Source organism: Leuresthes tenuis, unplaced genomic scaffold, assembly GCF_036924035.1.
Source record: "Leuresthes tenuis unplaced genomic scaffold, fLeuTen1.0.hap1 SCAF_8, whole genome shotgun sequence".
Lineage (NCBI taxonomy): Eukaryota > Metazoa > Chordata > Actinopteri > Atheriniformes > Atherinopsidae > Leuresthes > Leuresthes tenuis.
Window position 1 is genome coordinate 3,493,138 of NW_027325362.1, and position 15,471 is coordinate 3,508,608.

General features: G+C 43.3%; 1 protein-coding gene across 2 annotated transcripts in view; it reads left to right on the top strand.

Annotated features, from left to right (window-relative positions):
* atrnl1a (attractin-like 1a) overlaps nt 1-15,471 on the top strand; it is a 274,339-nt gene that overhangs the window by 248,315 nt on the left and 10,553 nt on the right. For both annotated transcript variants that reach the window (XM_072390520.1, XM_072390521.1), the window contains one exon: nt 9,487-9,601. In XM_072390520.1, the coding sequence (XP_072246621.1) occupies nt 9,487-9,601 (115 nt within the window). The remainder of the gene's footprint in view (nt 1-9,486; nt 9,602-15,471) is intronic.

The following is a 15,471-nucleotide window of genomic DNA, read 5'->3' on the forward strand; positions in this document are numbered from 1 at the left end:
TGCACAGTTACAGTTGCACTTAGAGCCAATCTGAATTCACATAAATACCTGTTATGTTGAAAATGGTGTAAGAGCTTTATTTGAGGACTTGAATTTGATCGATTATCCCAGTCAACCAATTCGTTGTAACCACCATCGATCAATTTTGGCCCAGGCTCAACATCGACCAATTAGCTCGTTTACATCTCAGAATCACGAATATGGTCACATCTGACTCTAGAATACTTTGGTATCCAGAGGAGTTCATGGTGGACTCAATGACTGCAAGGTGCCCAGGTCCTGTGGCTGCAGAACCAGCCCAGATCATCAGCCCTCCACCACCGTGCTTGACAGCTGGTATGAGGTGTTTGTGCTGATATGCTGTGTTTGGTTTCCTCCAAACGTGCTGCTGTGCATTAGGACCAAACATCTCCACTTTGCTCTGGTCTGTCCAAAGGACATTGTTCCAGAAGTCTTGAGCTTTGTTCAGATGCAGCTTTGCAAACCTAAGCTGTGCTGCCATGTTCTTTTTAGAGAGAAGAGGCTTTCTCCTGCAGCCCTTCCAAACAAGCCATCCTTGTTCAGTCTTTTTCTAACTGTGCTGCCATGACCTTTAACCTTTAACATGCTAACTGAGGCCTGTAGAGTCTGAGATGTAGCTCTGGGCTTTTTCACCTTGGGGTGAACTTGCTGGGACGTCCACTCCTGGGATGTTTTCACACTCAATAAGAAGCTGAAGCATCTAATTGGTCCTGATGGACCAGATAGAAAGGCTCACGATGAGCACCTCCCCTGTTCAGGCACCATTAGGGTAGATCACAGGACCGTTTGTACACTTGTTCTCTCTGTTTAACATTTTTTTACTGTAAAATTACTCCAGATTAGCTAAGAATTGTGCAAGCATTGACACTTGGATTTCAGCCCCACTAAATCAATGTCTGATCTCCACACATCAATGGGGTAAATGTATCTCAAGTGGGTATTTTCAGGTACTTTTGTTACCTTAAAATGCAGAAAGCTAAACCCACTTTGATAATGAGATGGAGGATTCAAGATAAAGGAATTTTATTTAGCTTCAAACCAGTTTCAGATCTGATAAGATTCTGTCAAACACAAACCTACACATCAGTACCTCGGTACATGCATTGCTTTTGGTTTCAACAAAGAGGTGTTAGAAGTGTAAATTCCACATAATCGCCGTAGCAAAGACTCTGCTGCATGTTCAGATTGTGCTTCAGGCTTTGTTGATGTGAACAAAGATTAGACCAGAATCATTTTAAGAGATGCCCTTCATATACAAGTTCCATTCGAGTGCTGCCAGATGTTGTTTACTGTGGTTTATCATGTTATCTAGATGCATTTTGGATTGTGTTTCTTGGTCTCATTCAAACAGATTTAACTAAAGAGAGTAAATATTATGCTTGATTTAGTTTAGAGTCATTTTCTATGCCTTAAGACTTGAAAAAATCTGTATGTGACACCTTTGTGCTGAGGTCCAAAACACTGTTGAGCAGTGTTGGTCCTCAGCTTGGAGGGATTCTGAACGCTGACCTGTTCACTTCGGATCCAAATAAAGTATTTACTTTAGTCTTTGTCAGGACGATTTGTGTGACAGGATCGTTGGGACCTTATTAGTCTTGTTTCAAAGACATTTTCCTTAAAGTGGTTTTGGCCCAAACAGATTTGACGGGGCAGATTTTTCCTTTATCCATAAAGATTTAGATTAATCTGTCCACAAAATATTCATCCAGCAGCTTTCTGGCTTGTCTATTAAATCTTTGGTGGATTCCACCAAAGACTCTACTCCAAAGTTGGAGAAGCTTTCAGCTTTCAGAGGCTTGATAACACTCGGGAGGCCGTCCTTGGGTGAGAGTGTCTAAAACACCCGATGATCCTGAGGTCAACTGAAACGTCTCAAATCCAGAATTGGAACAAGTAGGACTTTGAAGAAAATGTCGACACTCCGTGACGACACATTTCAGTAATTTGCAGAAGTGGTATTTACAGAAATGAGAGCTTTGGATGGCATTTTGCTCCCCATTTTAACATTTAATCTGGTCAAATTTAGCCCCTCCCGGTCCGCTACGTTTAGCAGTTTGCAAATGCTTTGAGTTGCTTTCTGAGGACACAAACAGCACTCAAAGCACACGAGGAAACCATGGAAACCATGATAAAGACCCCTAAATGGGGCACGAGTTGTTTAAATCAGGTACGAACTCAGATCACTCAGGACGCACCGGTGCAGAACCACAAACATTTACTCTGATGCTGATGTAGAACTCTTACATGGACCTCAGTAGCCTGGATTTAAACTGGAGTCATCATACATCTGCTACGTTTAAGTCAGGTTCCAGTTTCTTTATCCCCCCGTTTTCTGTCCAGATAATTCTACAATACTTCTATCCTTGTTCGTGGTTTCCTGCACAACACCAAATGGTTTCTAATCAGGTTCTCTTTATGTGCTTACAAAACCTGTGTGAATACCTGATGTTTTCTGTCATGCTACAAAAATATAGCAGATTCTGAAGCAGATTTGTTCAACAATGTCTTAAAAATGTTGGTGTGAGAAAGCTGTCAAAAGACAAAAAGAGAGAGAAACAGACAGAGTGATTTAAGTCATGAGCACGTCAGACAATGAAGACTACAAGAGACTAAATGAGGAGATGGAGGGAAGGAAACTAACAGAGTCAGTTACACAAAGGGTTCATCACGCAGTTATTGTCCATCTTTCAGGCCGTTTATCCTGTTTTTGAATATTTCGCTCCTGTGATTCTCAGATTTTCTTCTCCGTGAACATTTTGAAGTAGCTTCACATCACAGGTGGCCCTTCGGTTTAGATGCAACCTGTCCGGCTCCTTAAATGTTCTGGAAAACCCAAATGAGAAGTCAAAAACCCTGTTGACCCAACGTCTCTTTCCTCAGATCAACAATCTGCCTTTAAGTCGTGTTCATTTGGCTCCGAGCTCAATGCGGAAAGTGTTGCTCAGCAGGTAGAAAACACTTCCGGTACCTTTATCACTCTGTATCTTGTTTCTGGAAAAAGACCTTTCTCTGGTCAACCTTACTTGGTTGAAGAAAATTATTTAAAAACTATGTAGAACTTGGTGCCTAATTGTTGGCTTAGAATGAATCATTTGTGTCTAGTTGTGTTGGGTCTCACCACACAGCAGGAGGAACATGTTACCAACAGGAAAGGACAGTAGTTGGGAATCTGCGGGATTTGAGGGTAAACATAAGGGAAAAGGAGGTTCCTATTTATTACGTAATGTAAAAAGAAGCAACGGGACATGAGTCAACGTCATCGGGGAAGAGAAACCAGGAAAAAGCGAAGGGGATTTGGCTTTTTCCCAGGTAGAAATAGCTGCTGAAACAGATATTTGGAGTGATGCCAGACTGGTGTTGTCCCTTAAAGAGCTGGTTTGCTTACCAATATAAACTGAGTAGGTCGTAAGAATGTGGGGTCCGAATGTGGGGTCCGCGTCTGACAGAGAGGAACAACAACTGGAGGTGAAGCTGGCAAATCTATGTTGTTCCAAGTTTAGATTTGTGAGCCAATCAGCTGTGCAGATACACGATGATCAATCAGTTAAACCGAGCCCCCAGAAACGAGCAAATTGAGTATTACAATCAGCAGTCTATGACTATGTTTTCTTTAACATCTAACCACTAACCACATGCTTTTAACTCATAAACGTGACCTTTAAACGGTGCAGATAAAATAACGTCCTGTGGTGGCTGTGCTGGCATCGAGTTTTCAAACCAAAATGAAGTTTCTTAACATCACTGAACAGAAAAGGAGCATTCGCTTCAGCCGGGTTGGAGCGAATAAACGAAGTCGTTAGTTGGTGGTGATTCATGCAATCATGAGCCGCATTCGGACAGAGACGTTCTAAAAACTGTCCACCTCGAATTTCATTATAAGACCTGCCCTTCTCCAGGGGAACTGTTTCATTTTGCATTTGCACATGAGTCGGGGACCTCGACAGGGACTGATGTGACGCCGCCGTCTGCGACAGACGTGTTACTTTAGCGCCACTCAGCAACAGAACAAAACCCGGGAAAAGTAAGGAGAGAAGAAAACAACAGCACCAAGAAGCTAACATGGAGAGCGAGGAGGCCACCGTGTTCATGGTCTGCATGGCGGTGATATTAATCATGGACGATCACATCAGGCGTCTAAGATGGAGGCTGGAAGAGCGCACAGCGAGAGTCAGGAGACGAAGAATCCAGCAGTGGGCGATACTTCTTCGTCTCATGGAGGAAAGAAGGAGAGCAGAGCGCTGCAGACAAAGGAGACGAAGTTTAACTTATTAAACAGGCGCCGGTTGGGTCCGTGTCGTATGAGGAAACATTTCAGACAAGGGGCGGAGCTACAGCCACCAAACACCTACGTCATATGTGTTGCTATGGAAACCAGAAAAGACCCTGAAGGAGCTAAAATGGTTCAAGGAACTGAGGGCCGTGGTCCCTAGTTCCTGAATGTCCGAATGCACGAAAAAACAGTCCTAATCCTGAAAAGGTTCTAGGAACTGCAAAAGGTTCCTTCAGTGGGAATGCAATCATGGAAGAAAGAAACCAAAAACCAGACTAAAACAAGTATAAAGATGGGTTTCTTCCCAGCTTTTCGATTAAAAAAGAGGTGCCATTATCTCACCAAGTTAGAGGCTTTCTGTTAACCCTTCTGTGGCTCAACTGAGCTGAAATAAGCGTATTTTTAAGGAACCCGTGTGTTTTTAGTGACCGGATGAGGAACTTGCAACATGTGTGACTTCACAGAAATGAATTGAAAGCTTTTAGAGGAAATCATTCCAAGGCTTTCGGCCTCAGACTTCTGATGTATCAGTCATGCTGCTGGACTGAACACTTTGTTCATCTAGGGACAAAAATTAGACTATTGTTTGTTTGAGGGAAGCAGAAGACTGTAGGAGAAGAGATGTGGGTTTAAAAGGAAAAACAGGAGAGGAGGGAAGAGATGAAGGACGACACTCTGTTGAATGACCTTCGCTTTCTCCTGATACGTCTTAGAACTTTTCTGCTTTATTTGATAGATGAAATAAGACGGACGAAATGGACTTGAGTGAAAGTGCAGCATAAAGCGACCTTGTCTCAATGTTTCCTTCTGGTTGCTTTATGGGGGGAAGCAACATTAGTCACAAACAGTTCTCTTTTCATTTATTTGTCTTTTATGAACAAGATGGAGTAGATAAAGTCACACTTTTCTTTTCTCACCTGCTTTGAATGTTTTCAGCCAGTTAAATAGATTTTTATAAGCTCTTAGTTTCACCGAGAGGTTCACGTCTGCATCTCCAAGGAGACTTTGATCAGAAATTCAAAAAGATGGACCTTAATCAAGGTCAAGAAAAGGACTGGATGTCTGAAGGGTGGAGTTTTAACTCTAAACTGTGTATAAAAGAACAAACAAAATCATGGTTGATACAAAGTGAAAAGGCTCGAGGATAAAGACACGATAATCTGACCCAGCATCATGCTCATGGCTCATATCGGGTCTTTAAACTCTGGTTTCTACCATTTTGGGGTAATTTAGACTTTAATGAAACATTTCCAGTTTGAAGAAGCAAAATCACTCCAACTTTTAGCTTCTTTTCTGCCAAAAACTAGCTTAACTGCATTAGTATTTCAGATATTTCAGCTTGGAAGCATCACAGTTCAGTAACATTTTCGATTGGAAGCATCTGTTGTCAGCTCACAGCTAAAGTTTGTTGTAGTTTCAATGAAAAATCACATCTTGGTTCCAGGCTGAGTTTGTTGTTGTGTGAAAGCAGGTTTTATCTGGAGCTAGAAAAAGAAAAACAGACCTTTACGGACTCGGCTGTCTGCAACGATGGCACCAGAGCTCTGCAGTAAAAGGTTCAAGACAACAATCCCTCTGGATCGGCTCCAGTAATTCTTTATAGAATGATCTGCAAGGCTGAAATTGCTCAGTACTGCCAAGTAGCCAATTTCAACATTGGACACAGTCAGCAAAACTCCTGTCTGGGCTTTAGTGTTGTTAATATTAAAAATATAAATAAAACGGCAGCAGGAGCCCCTGATCTCCCTCCAGGTCGGGTCAGAACCTCTGCTCTCGTCAGCTCCACTTAGTATCTGTCAGCACAGAAAGCTCAGCAGGATTTTACCATCAACTTAAAAGACTACCTGGACTCTGCCCACTAACCCCACCAACCTAACCGCTCGGCCCGCCTTCACCCCTCTTAGCTTGATTAGTTTGGGAGAAGCGCCAGAGAAAGCTCTCGTTACGGTTCTGCTCCATCCGAATAAAACTGCAAACATACATCATGTCTTCACTGTCGGAGCAGAAAGGAATACAAATTTAAAGCATGGAATCTAATCTAATGTCAGTATTTTTGGTTTTAAATGTTCAGTTCAGTTTAATTTATAAAGCACCGAATCACAACTATGTCACCTCAAGAGACTTTAAAGGAACGGTCCAATTCAAGCCAATTACAATCATAATCAAATTCATTAAATTCCAGTAAAGCTGCAGTCTGAGAGCAAAGTGCCCTGTTGGGAAAATACGATGTGGCTCGGTCATTGAAAGTTTTATATGTGAGGAGAAGAACTTGAATATTTCCTGTTAATGCTCCACCACACGGACCATAAAGGCCGGTACCGGTGGCCCGGCAATGACAGAATGGTGGTAGATGCTGTATGTGTGCATGTAGATATCCTGTAATGGAAAACACCACCATCGCTCCACATCGGCTCAGTTAATCTGAGACATTTTATTGGCTGTGGAATGAGAACATGACCTGAAACACTTTAAAAGATGATGCACAATCAGAGCCGGTTCTGGTTTGTTCACATTAACTAAGATTGTGGTTTGAGCTCCCTGATGGGACGCGTTCCATTTCTTTTTAAACAGACTCTGAGGCTCAAAGACGAAGCATTAAATGTAACAACCAGGTCATAAGCCATTCAGGACGCTTATTACACGACTAATTCTCAGTCCCTACGTGTGAATTTCACTCATTTTACACTAATAAGATGGTTTCTTGTCATTTTTTTTTTGGTTCGACTGTTCAAACTGAAGTGAGCTCTCGACAAACACCTGTAGTTCATGTTGAAGCATTTCAACCTCCTCTTCCAACATACTTGTTGTTTTCTCTGTGCATAATCTCCATCAGGAGGAGTGTTTGCTAATCGAAGTTCTGGCTACAGAGCCAGTTGTGTGTGTTTGGTTAGTGAGGAATTCATCATTTCCTGACACTCTGAAAACACTAAACAAACAAGAGGATCCTCTAATTACGCGGTACGCTCCAGCACTTAAACCTATTAACGCCGGAGGGGCTGTGCAAGTGTTGGTAGCAAGGTGGTCCGTGTTGATAGCTGTGCTGATGGGAGCCAAAGCTCTAATTACCCTCTGTTGTCTGCTGAGTGTTGAACATACAGTGATGTTCTCTTAAATTTGATTATTTTCCCCAGTTTTCACTGCTGGAACATCTGACTCTGACTCAGTTTAAGAGCTTTTAATTGAGGTCAGTCTTTGTAAACAGTTATTAAGTAAGTGTCTCAGCTCAGTTTGTGGGTTTGTTAGTTAATGTTCCTTTTTTTTTCTCCATGGAAATGTCTCAGCTTGATTTTATTAAGGAGGAAATAACTGACGTGTTGACTCTAAAACACAAACGAAGTCCGTTAAATGCAGGAAAAACAGTCAAAATCCAGAAGAATTGTTAGTTTTTTGTGTCTGCTAACAGCAGAAAAGTTACTGTTGTTTGGATCCACCAGATAACTTAAACACTGACCTGAAACTGTAATCCACAGCTTTAGAGATCTGAACCCAGCCTCCAAAAACTCGGAAAGACGCTGAACTGGGACGCACGTTTCCAGGGAAACTCTCTGGGCTTCAGTTCGATCCCCTTTGGTTCCCCAAAGCTTTAGATGTACTGTACATCTGCAGATCTATACGATGTTGGCTCAATCTTCTGATCTGATCAATTTGTTCTGAAGACTTTTAGCAAACTGCTTCAGTATTTCTCAGGCTGCCACATGGCTGCAGCCCTCAGTCATCTTCATTATCAATTCATGTGACAACTGAATGTTGATGATTGTGCATTAGATGGGAAAAAATGTTGCCATCATTAATCGAACGCATCTTTGACAGAAGGCAAATATTCCAGGGTCACATCCGACAGGCTGTTCTGTTCATTTTGTGGCATCAGAGCCAAACGGTCCTCAGAGGAAAATGTCTTTCTCACTTTAAAATGAAGCCACTGAAAACACAGACGGCTCAGTTTCCCACCAGCACTAATGTTGGCTGTGTATAACCCCCCCTCTTCTTTTATTTCCAGCTAAATAACTCGGATTGGAGCGAATCGACACGTAATAATTAGCGTTTTGCTTTCCTCCGTCAGACCAGCAGTGATACTGTTGGTTTCACAGGTTAAACAGTCTGTGGGTTAGCTAATGTTTAAACTGTTTTATTTATAGTCCTGTTTTCATCTGTTGTCGTCGCTAACATCATACGTACAAACTTAGGAGGATTTAACCATCCAATGAAAACACCAATAAAACGCTTAATTTAATTTATTTAAGCTCGTCTCGATTAGCGAACATATAAAATAAGTGTTTTTCCATCAAATGTTTAAACTTTGATGCAGTTTCACAGTCCAGAACAGATCTGAGCTGCTGAATAATTCATGTTTATGGTTTGTTACAGTAATTTATTCTCTATTCACAGTTTTTACAGGAAATCCATGTTTCCAGGCCTGCATTGGCTTCTCTTCTCTTTACTTTTCAGATTTTAGTACAAAGAATACAAAGAAAAGCTCGTTGCTAAGATCAGACACAACCTGAATACAGTCACATGTCTTGGCCTAGAAATGTACATCTATATATTTATGTGCTAATTACGCCACAATGTTGCTTTAATGGCATAAATCACAACTGAGGTGAACCCAGCACTGACCCCTGTGGAACCCCACAAATAACCATAAACAGTTCAGATGAGAGAGCTTTTATTTATACACATTCATGCGTAACATTTAGTAGTTTTTAAACACTGGGACTGGAAACATTTGGTCAAAAACATCAAATGTAAAAGACATCTTTGAGCAACCTGTTGATTTGAGAAAGAAAAGGACAGGAAATGATGTGTGTGTGGATACGTCTCGCTTCCCCACAGACCTGAGCATGTGACCTCTGTGGTACAGCGTGGCAGAAGGGTCAAACTAGATCAATAACATTGACTTTCCTCCGCGTTCAGATCAAAGGAAACATTATCCCAGACATTCGATATCATTATACAGACGGTATTTTACACATGAAACGGAAATAACCACAAAACATGGTGAAGCTAAACGGTTTATTGGGTGGAAGTTTGGACATGAGCCTCGGCTGAGGGTTGATGGGTGGATGGACACCGCCCATCAACCCTCACAGCAGGTGGAGCTGCTCCACCCTGCAGGGAGCTGGGTGTAGACTGTCAGCTTTTACGGTCATGTGCAGGACTATAAACTAATCTTCTCATTTTCTTTGGGTGGTGTGCAGGCGGTGCCGAAGCCCATAGCCATGGAGCCATGCTGGGGGAGCAGAGCCAGTGTTCTCACGGTGCTGCTCTACCTGCCCCGAGTCCCATCTGGAATACCTCCACCAGGACAGTCCGGTATGACCCTCACACAACATCTAATGCAGCTAGCGTGACTTTTTCTGATTAATCACAGGACAGACCAGCCCAGGCTGCGTCTCCACTTTGCTCGGATCGTTCCTGTTCTTGTAAAGTGCCTTTAAAAGCCGAGCTGCTTTAGGCGGCTGAACGACATCTAAAAAGGCAGCAGATGCAGCGAGTGGCGCTTCTCGTGTGCCTTACAGCAGCTCTCCGCCATGTTTCATGTCAAACAGCCTCTGGCACGTTAAACAAAAGCTGTGTAAACCCACTAAAGTGTTGGGGAACCGTCTTCATGCTTCCTGCTGTCACCGTTGCAGCTGTTTCGTAGCCCAAATGTTTTGCTGTAGTTTAAATCTAAATGACTTTCACAGCTGCATAATGCAGCATTGAGAGAAACTCTTGACATATGGCACCTTAAACTCGGTCTGATGTGTTTGGGCCTGCCAGGCTTCCCTCCAGCATTTACTGTTGGATCAATTGTTCCTTCCATGAGACATCCTGACTTTCCACCATCTGAGCTCATGTTGCTCTATAGCCGGACGACATGTGATATCCCCCCGTCGCTCCAGCCGACCGCCAAACGGCGGTGGAAATGACTGAAAAGACAGCGGCGCTTCTGCACAGACCTCAACGAGGACGAGCTTTACGCACCGTCAGCACGGGCCAATCTTCTCCCCCTCCAGCTCATCTTTCACCCCTCACACATGTTCACTTTACCTCCTCTGCTTTCCTTTTTGTGCGTCTGTTGGAAGTTTTGGTCTAAATTGAATGAACAGTGTGTAACTGGAGTAGGTGTTGGGAGGCTTTATGAGAGAAATAAGCGCAGCAGACAGGAAATGAAGCCTTTTCCTCATGGTAGGAGCCTTTAAAACATGACAGCGGCGTGCAGAAAGTGGTGGGTAACGATAACCTTAGACTGGGGTTGAAGGGTCCAAGAAATAATGGGGAATTTTAACACAATAATCAGTCTATTTGTGTATTTTCTGCCGTTTAACTGTGATGGAAGTGAGGAAGTGGACAAAGCAGAATATTATCACATAATTCAGAATATAAATGCAAATGAATTAATTCAGTAAAATCTGAATATTTTAATGAAATGTGCACAGTTGTTGAACAACAACAATAGGCTGTAATGATGTGAAATTAACATACAAAGTAAATGCTTCCTGGACACAGTTACTGGCACTTTGGGTGAATTTAGATTTATTCCTCAAAATAAATGTAACAGACGCAAACTGGTCACATGATCTGAAATAACTGGTGACGGATAGTTTGAGAGCATCAAGAATATTTGATACACCATCAAACAGTTTATCAATCAATAAGCAGAGTTGAGATCGCATGTCTTGTTATCTGGAGTTTTTCATTGATGAGGTGATTGCTCTATAAAAGTTACTTTTCCACAGAATATAAAATAATTATCTACAAAACTATTTTAAATATACCCTGTTACGGTAATGAACAGTAGTAGTGTGCCAAAGTGTGTATAGAATTACAATTTTTAACATATCTACTGGAAAGATTATCTTACCTAGTAGCCATTTTGAAACTTATCTTCCACACAAGGCATCATGGGATAAAAAAAAAAAAACGATTTATTGGAACACAGGGATTTTAATGGAGCCAAATATCATTGTTACGGAAATGAATTGTTCGTGTATTTGGCCCAGAAAATAATTATTCACAAATACTAGGCCCAAAATGGTAACACTGCTAGTTAAAAGGGTATAACCCCAACCATTTTTTCTATTTATATGTATACTAAATTATAGGGATGTATTGTGAGAATTTTGGGTTTAAGATAAAAAAAATAAAAACCCGGAAATGTTACGGTAATGAACTCCAAGGTTGAAATGTTGTCATAAAATATAGAGTAGTCCATCAAATGCAATGACAAGAGTAGTCCTACAATTAGTACATACCATAGTTTTATATATAACACAAAAGTTTGATCAAATCCTTACAGACACGTCAAAATGAGTGAGAATCACCTCATCAGCGTTGCTCTATGCTACGGGTTACTCCTGGTGATTGCTGAAGAGAAATGGCGGCTTCTCTGCAAACCTCAGAGGCTGCTCACAGGTGGATGAGGAGGCTCAGGTTGGGGGGGTAAGGATGATGGAGGGAGTCTTCACCCACCTCCTGTTTAAAAGCTATAAGATGGCTCCTGTCGGCATTCCCATCACTCGGTTCGGTGCTTGTGACAGGGATCAGGACAGCGCCGATAACAGTTTTAATTGGCTTCAAAATGACGGCTCAGTCTTTATATCTGAGGGTGTGAAATAATTCTGTGTGCCCACCAAAGCCGACACTTAAAGGTCCGTTAAACTTTCCAGCATCATGTGTTCAGTTTAAGAACATAGAAAATGCTTTTCCTCATCAGATCCCTGATGTGTTCAAGCAGGGATCACAGCAGTCACGCATACAAGCATAAAAACACACGATACGTCTTCTAAAACTCCGAGGAGCACATGAAAGCGCTCCGTCCTCCCACCCGTGTGCTCCCTGAGGAGATGCGTGGGGTCAGACCGCAGTCGTCTATTGATGTCGGCATGCGAGAGCGTGAAGTCACTGCAGGCTGGCTCCGCCCACTCTCAGCGGGAGACACTTCAAGAGGAATCCACAATGAGCTCGCACAGAGAGGCTTTGTTTTCTGCTTGTCCTGCTTTGCTGGGCTCCCCTGAGTTGTTACCAGTGATCGACCCTTTCAGAGGAGTTATTACGTGGCCTGGCCTTCGTCTCCCAGCTGATAATAATTTGTATTTGTCTTGTTTCTTTAACGGTCTTCCACCATACGGATCTTTTCAGGAATCTGTTTATGCCTGATCTCTGTTACAGTGAGATTAGCAGCTGCTGCCATCACCTTCGGGCTCATGGGGGCATCAGTCTAAACAGAGCTGCTCACACCTCCTGAAGCTTGTCCTGGTTCGGCCTGGTTTTTGTATTTGAACTTCCACCCTGCTGCAGACACAAAGCAGCTGTTGTCAGAGCTCCTCAGCACTGGCTGAAGGGGTTTGGGTGCTAGGTTCAGGTAATTTTCAGGCGTTTTTGGAGCGGCGTCATGGTGACCACCCCTGGTTCACATCATTTCCACACCTGTGGTCACTTTAGAACAGGGGTCGGGAACCTGTGGCTCGCAGATAAAACAAAATATTCTCATTTGTTTTAATCCATCCATCGGTTTTTCATGTCCTGTTCAGGGCTGCAGGAGCAATTGTCCATTATCTTAATTGGATGATACTGGACTACGTTGGCCGTTGCAGCGTAAAACAGGTAAACGGCCCCATTTTGAATCAGTCTGCTCGGTCATTAGCTCAAAGCTAACCCTTCGACGAAGAAGATGGCGAAAAGAAAAAAAGATGACGAGTGTCGTACATTTCAGGCCGAATGGACTGAAGAATTCGCCAAATTCTGCGGTGTGTCTAATTTGCAAAGACAAAATTACATCGATGAAACGGTCGAATGTAAAGCGGCACTTCGACACGTGCCATGCTACCTTTGCATCAAAATACCCGGCAGGAGACAGCAGAAAGAAAGCGAGCCAAGAGCTACTGAGCAGGGTACAAGCAGCCAGCAGCAACCCGGCAAGGTGGCTATAATTCTGCTAGCTTTGCTGGATCTTTAGCAATAGTGAGGAACGGAAAACCTGACATTTAGTTGAATTCACTTTTAAAATATATTATATGGCTCTCATTGAAATAAATTTCCAAATTTTTTGCTTTCATGGCTCTCTTAGTCAAAAAGGTTCCCGACCCCTGCTTTAGAAGCTCTCGTTGTGCCACAACATGCTTTGAAAATGAAGACGGAACCAGGCAGAGCATTGAGGACTATTTTATTAACATGACAGCAGAGTTCAGCTTCCACATCATCCAAAAGGACAATAACTGAGCTGCGTCCGCTGTAGTACCGATTTACAGCGGCCCACTCACCGTTCCCTGCAGCTCGGCCTGTTTTTCATGGCATCTCATGAAAATTGAGAGGTGCACAAGTGTTTGAAACAACACAAATTGCCCATTTTGTGTGACGTCAATCTTGACACCCATCAGAAAACAACTCGTTTCAGCCTCTATCAGCCAGTGAAGTGAAGGTGGGAACATGGACTGACCAGAAAATAACAGCCTCCCCTTTAGCTCAGCTCCTACTGATCCTTTTCTCTTGTGAAGACAGTGGAATTGCATGGAAAGAGCCTTGTGTGTGTCTGCCAGTCTAAGTTTTTATAAGCTGAAACCCATCTGTGGGTAAACCCTGTTGTCTCGCAGCCTTGTTTGGGACATTGGAAATCAGTCAGTAACCAGGGGCTGTGAACAGCTGGTCACTCCCTTCTCTGAAACTACCTCTTGGTTAACCCTCATTGGACGGTCTCAGATGCCATTAGCTAACGTATGTACTGCTGTGTCCAACTGTGAGCGCAGTATAAATTAAAGGGTCACGTCTGGAGCGTCAGCCCTTCGAGGTAAAGACCTTCATGTCCACCCAGCAGGGACACCGGACCGGTCCTGCTCGTCACTCCAGCCTCACCACCTGTTGTTCCATTCCTGTTGTCTTCAGCTTGCGTAGAAGGTTTCCCAAAACCACCTTCATAACCTCCTCTATGGCAAGCCATCTCAACATTTAACAGCCCGACTGGATATGTGCAGCAAATATCTCTTACTAGGGGTGGGCGATATGACGATATTAAATCATGAAGGATTGCAACGTGAAGACGATCTGTCACACTGCAGAGATCGTGGGATCGTCCATAAATTGCAGTTCTGTGGTGATGCACCGACGCACCAGACGTGTTACATCATCAATCTGACCGACCAATCACAGCGAATTACGGGCAGTGATGCGCTTTCTTACCCGCCTGGATTTTCCGCAACTGATCAAGCGCAAGCAAATGTAATTTACAAAGTTTGCAGAAACTGTTCGCACGCCGGGTGGCAACAGGACGAACCTGTTCAATCACTTGAAGAGGAAGCATCCCAAACAGTATGCTGAGAGCCAAACAGCGAGGGGCCCGGCGGCACCGGCACCGCAGGTGGAGGCAGCAGCTAGGGTGAGCGGCAGCTAGCGTGAGCGGCAGCTAGAGTGAGCGGCAGCTAGAGTGAGCGGCAGCTAGCGTGAGCGGCAGCTAGGGTGAGCTGCAGCTAGGGTGAGCGGCAGCTAGCGTGAGCGGCAGCTAGCGTGAGCGGCAGCTAGCGTGAGCGGCAGCTAGCTAAGACCAAAACAGACAACATTAACACAGGCATTTGACAAAGACACTCCTATGACAAGTCAAGCAAGTGATAGAAAGAGGTAACAGAAGCAGTTAGCTTTCATCTTGAAAAGTATCGGTACCGTTCAAGACGGTAGAAAAGGTTCGAATGTCTGCTTAAAGTAGTTGACCCGCGGTACGAGCTGCTCAGCCGAAAATACTTCTGCAACACTGTTTGTTTTTCACTTTTTAATTTAAGATTGTGATAAAATCGAAATCGTGATTTTATTTTTAAAAAAATCGTGATATGATATTTTTGCCATATCGCCCCCCCCCCCCCCCCCCCCCCCCCCCCCCCCCCCCCCCCCCCCCCCCCCATCTCTCACTCAAAAAGAACATGTCAGATATAACTGCACTGCCCTTCATGTATTCTGGGTTTGTCACTGCAGATTTCTACACTTCAGCTGCAGAAATCCACTACATGCATTAACAGATATCTGCAACTGAATTACAACGAGTCGTAATTCCAGTTAGAGACATCTTTAATTCAGCTCAATTAAAGATATCTACATGTCCCTCATCTTAAATTACGTTTTAACTAGTCAACATGACGCTGAACACATCTATAATGTTAATTCTTGATGGTCAGACCTTGCTTTTAAATGTTAAAATGGCCTGCCATACCCCTCTA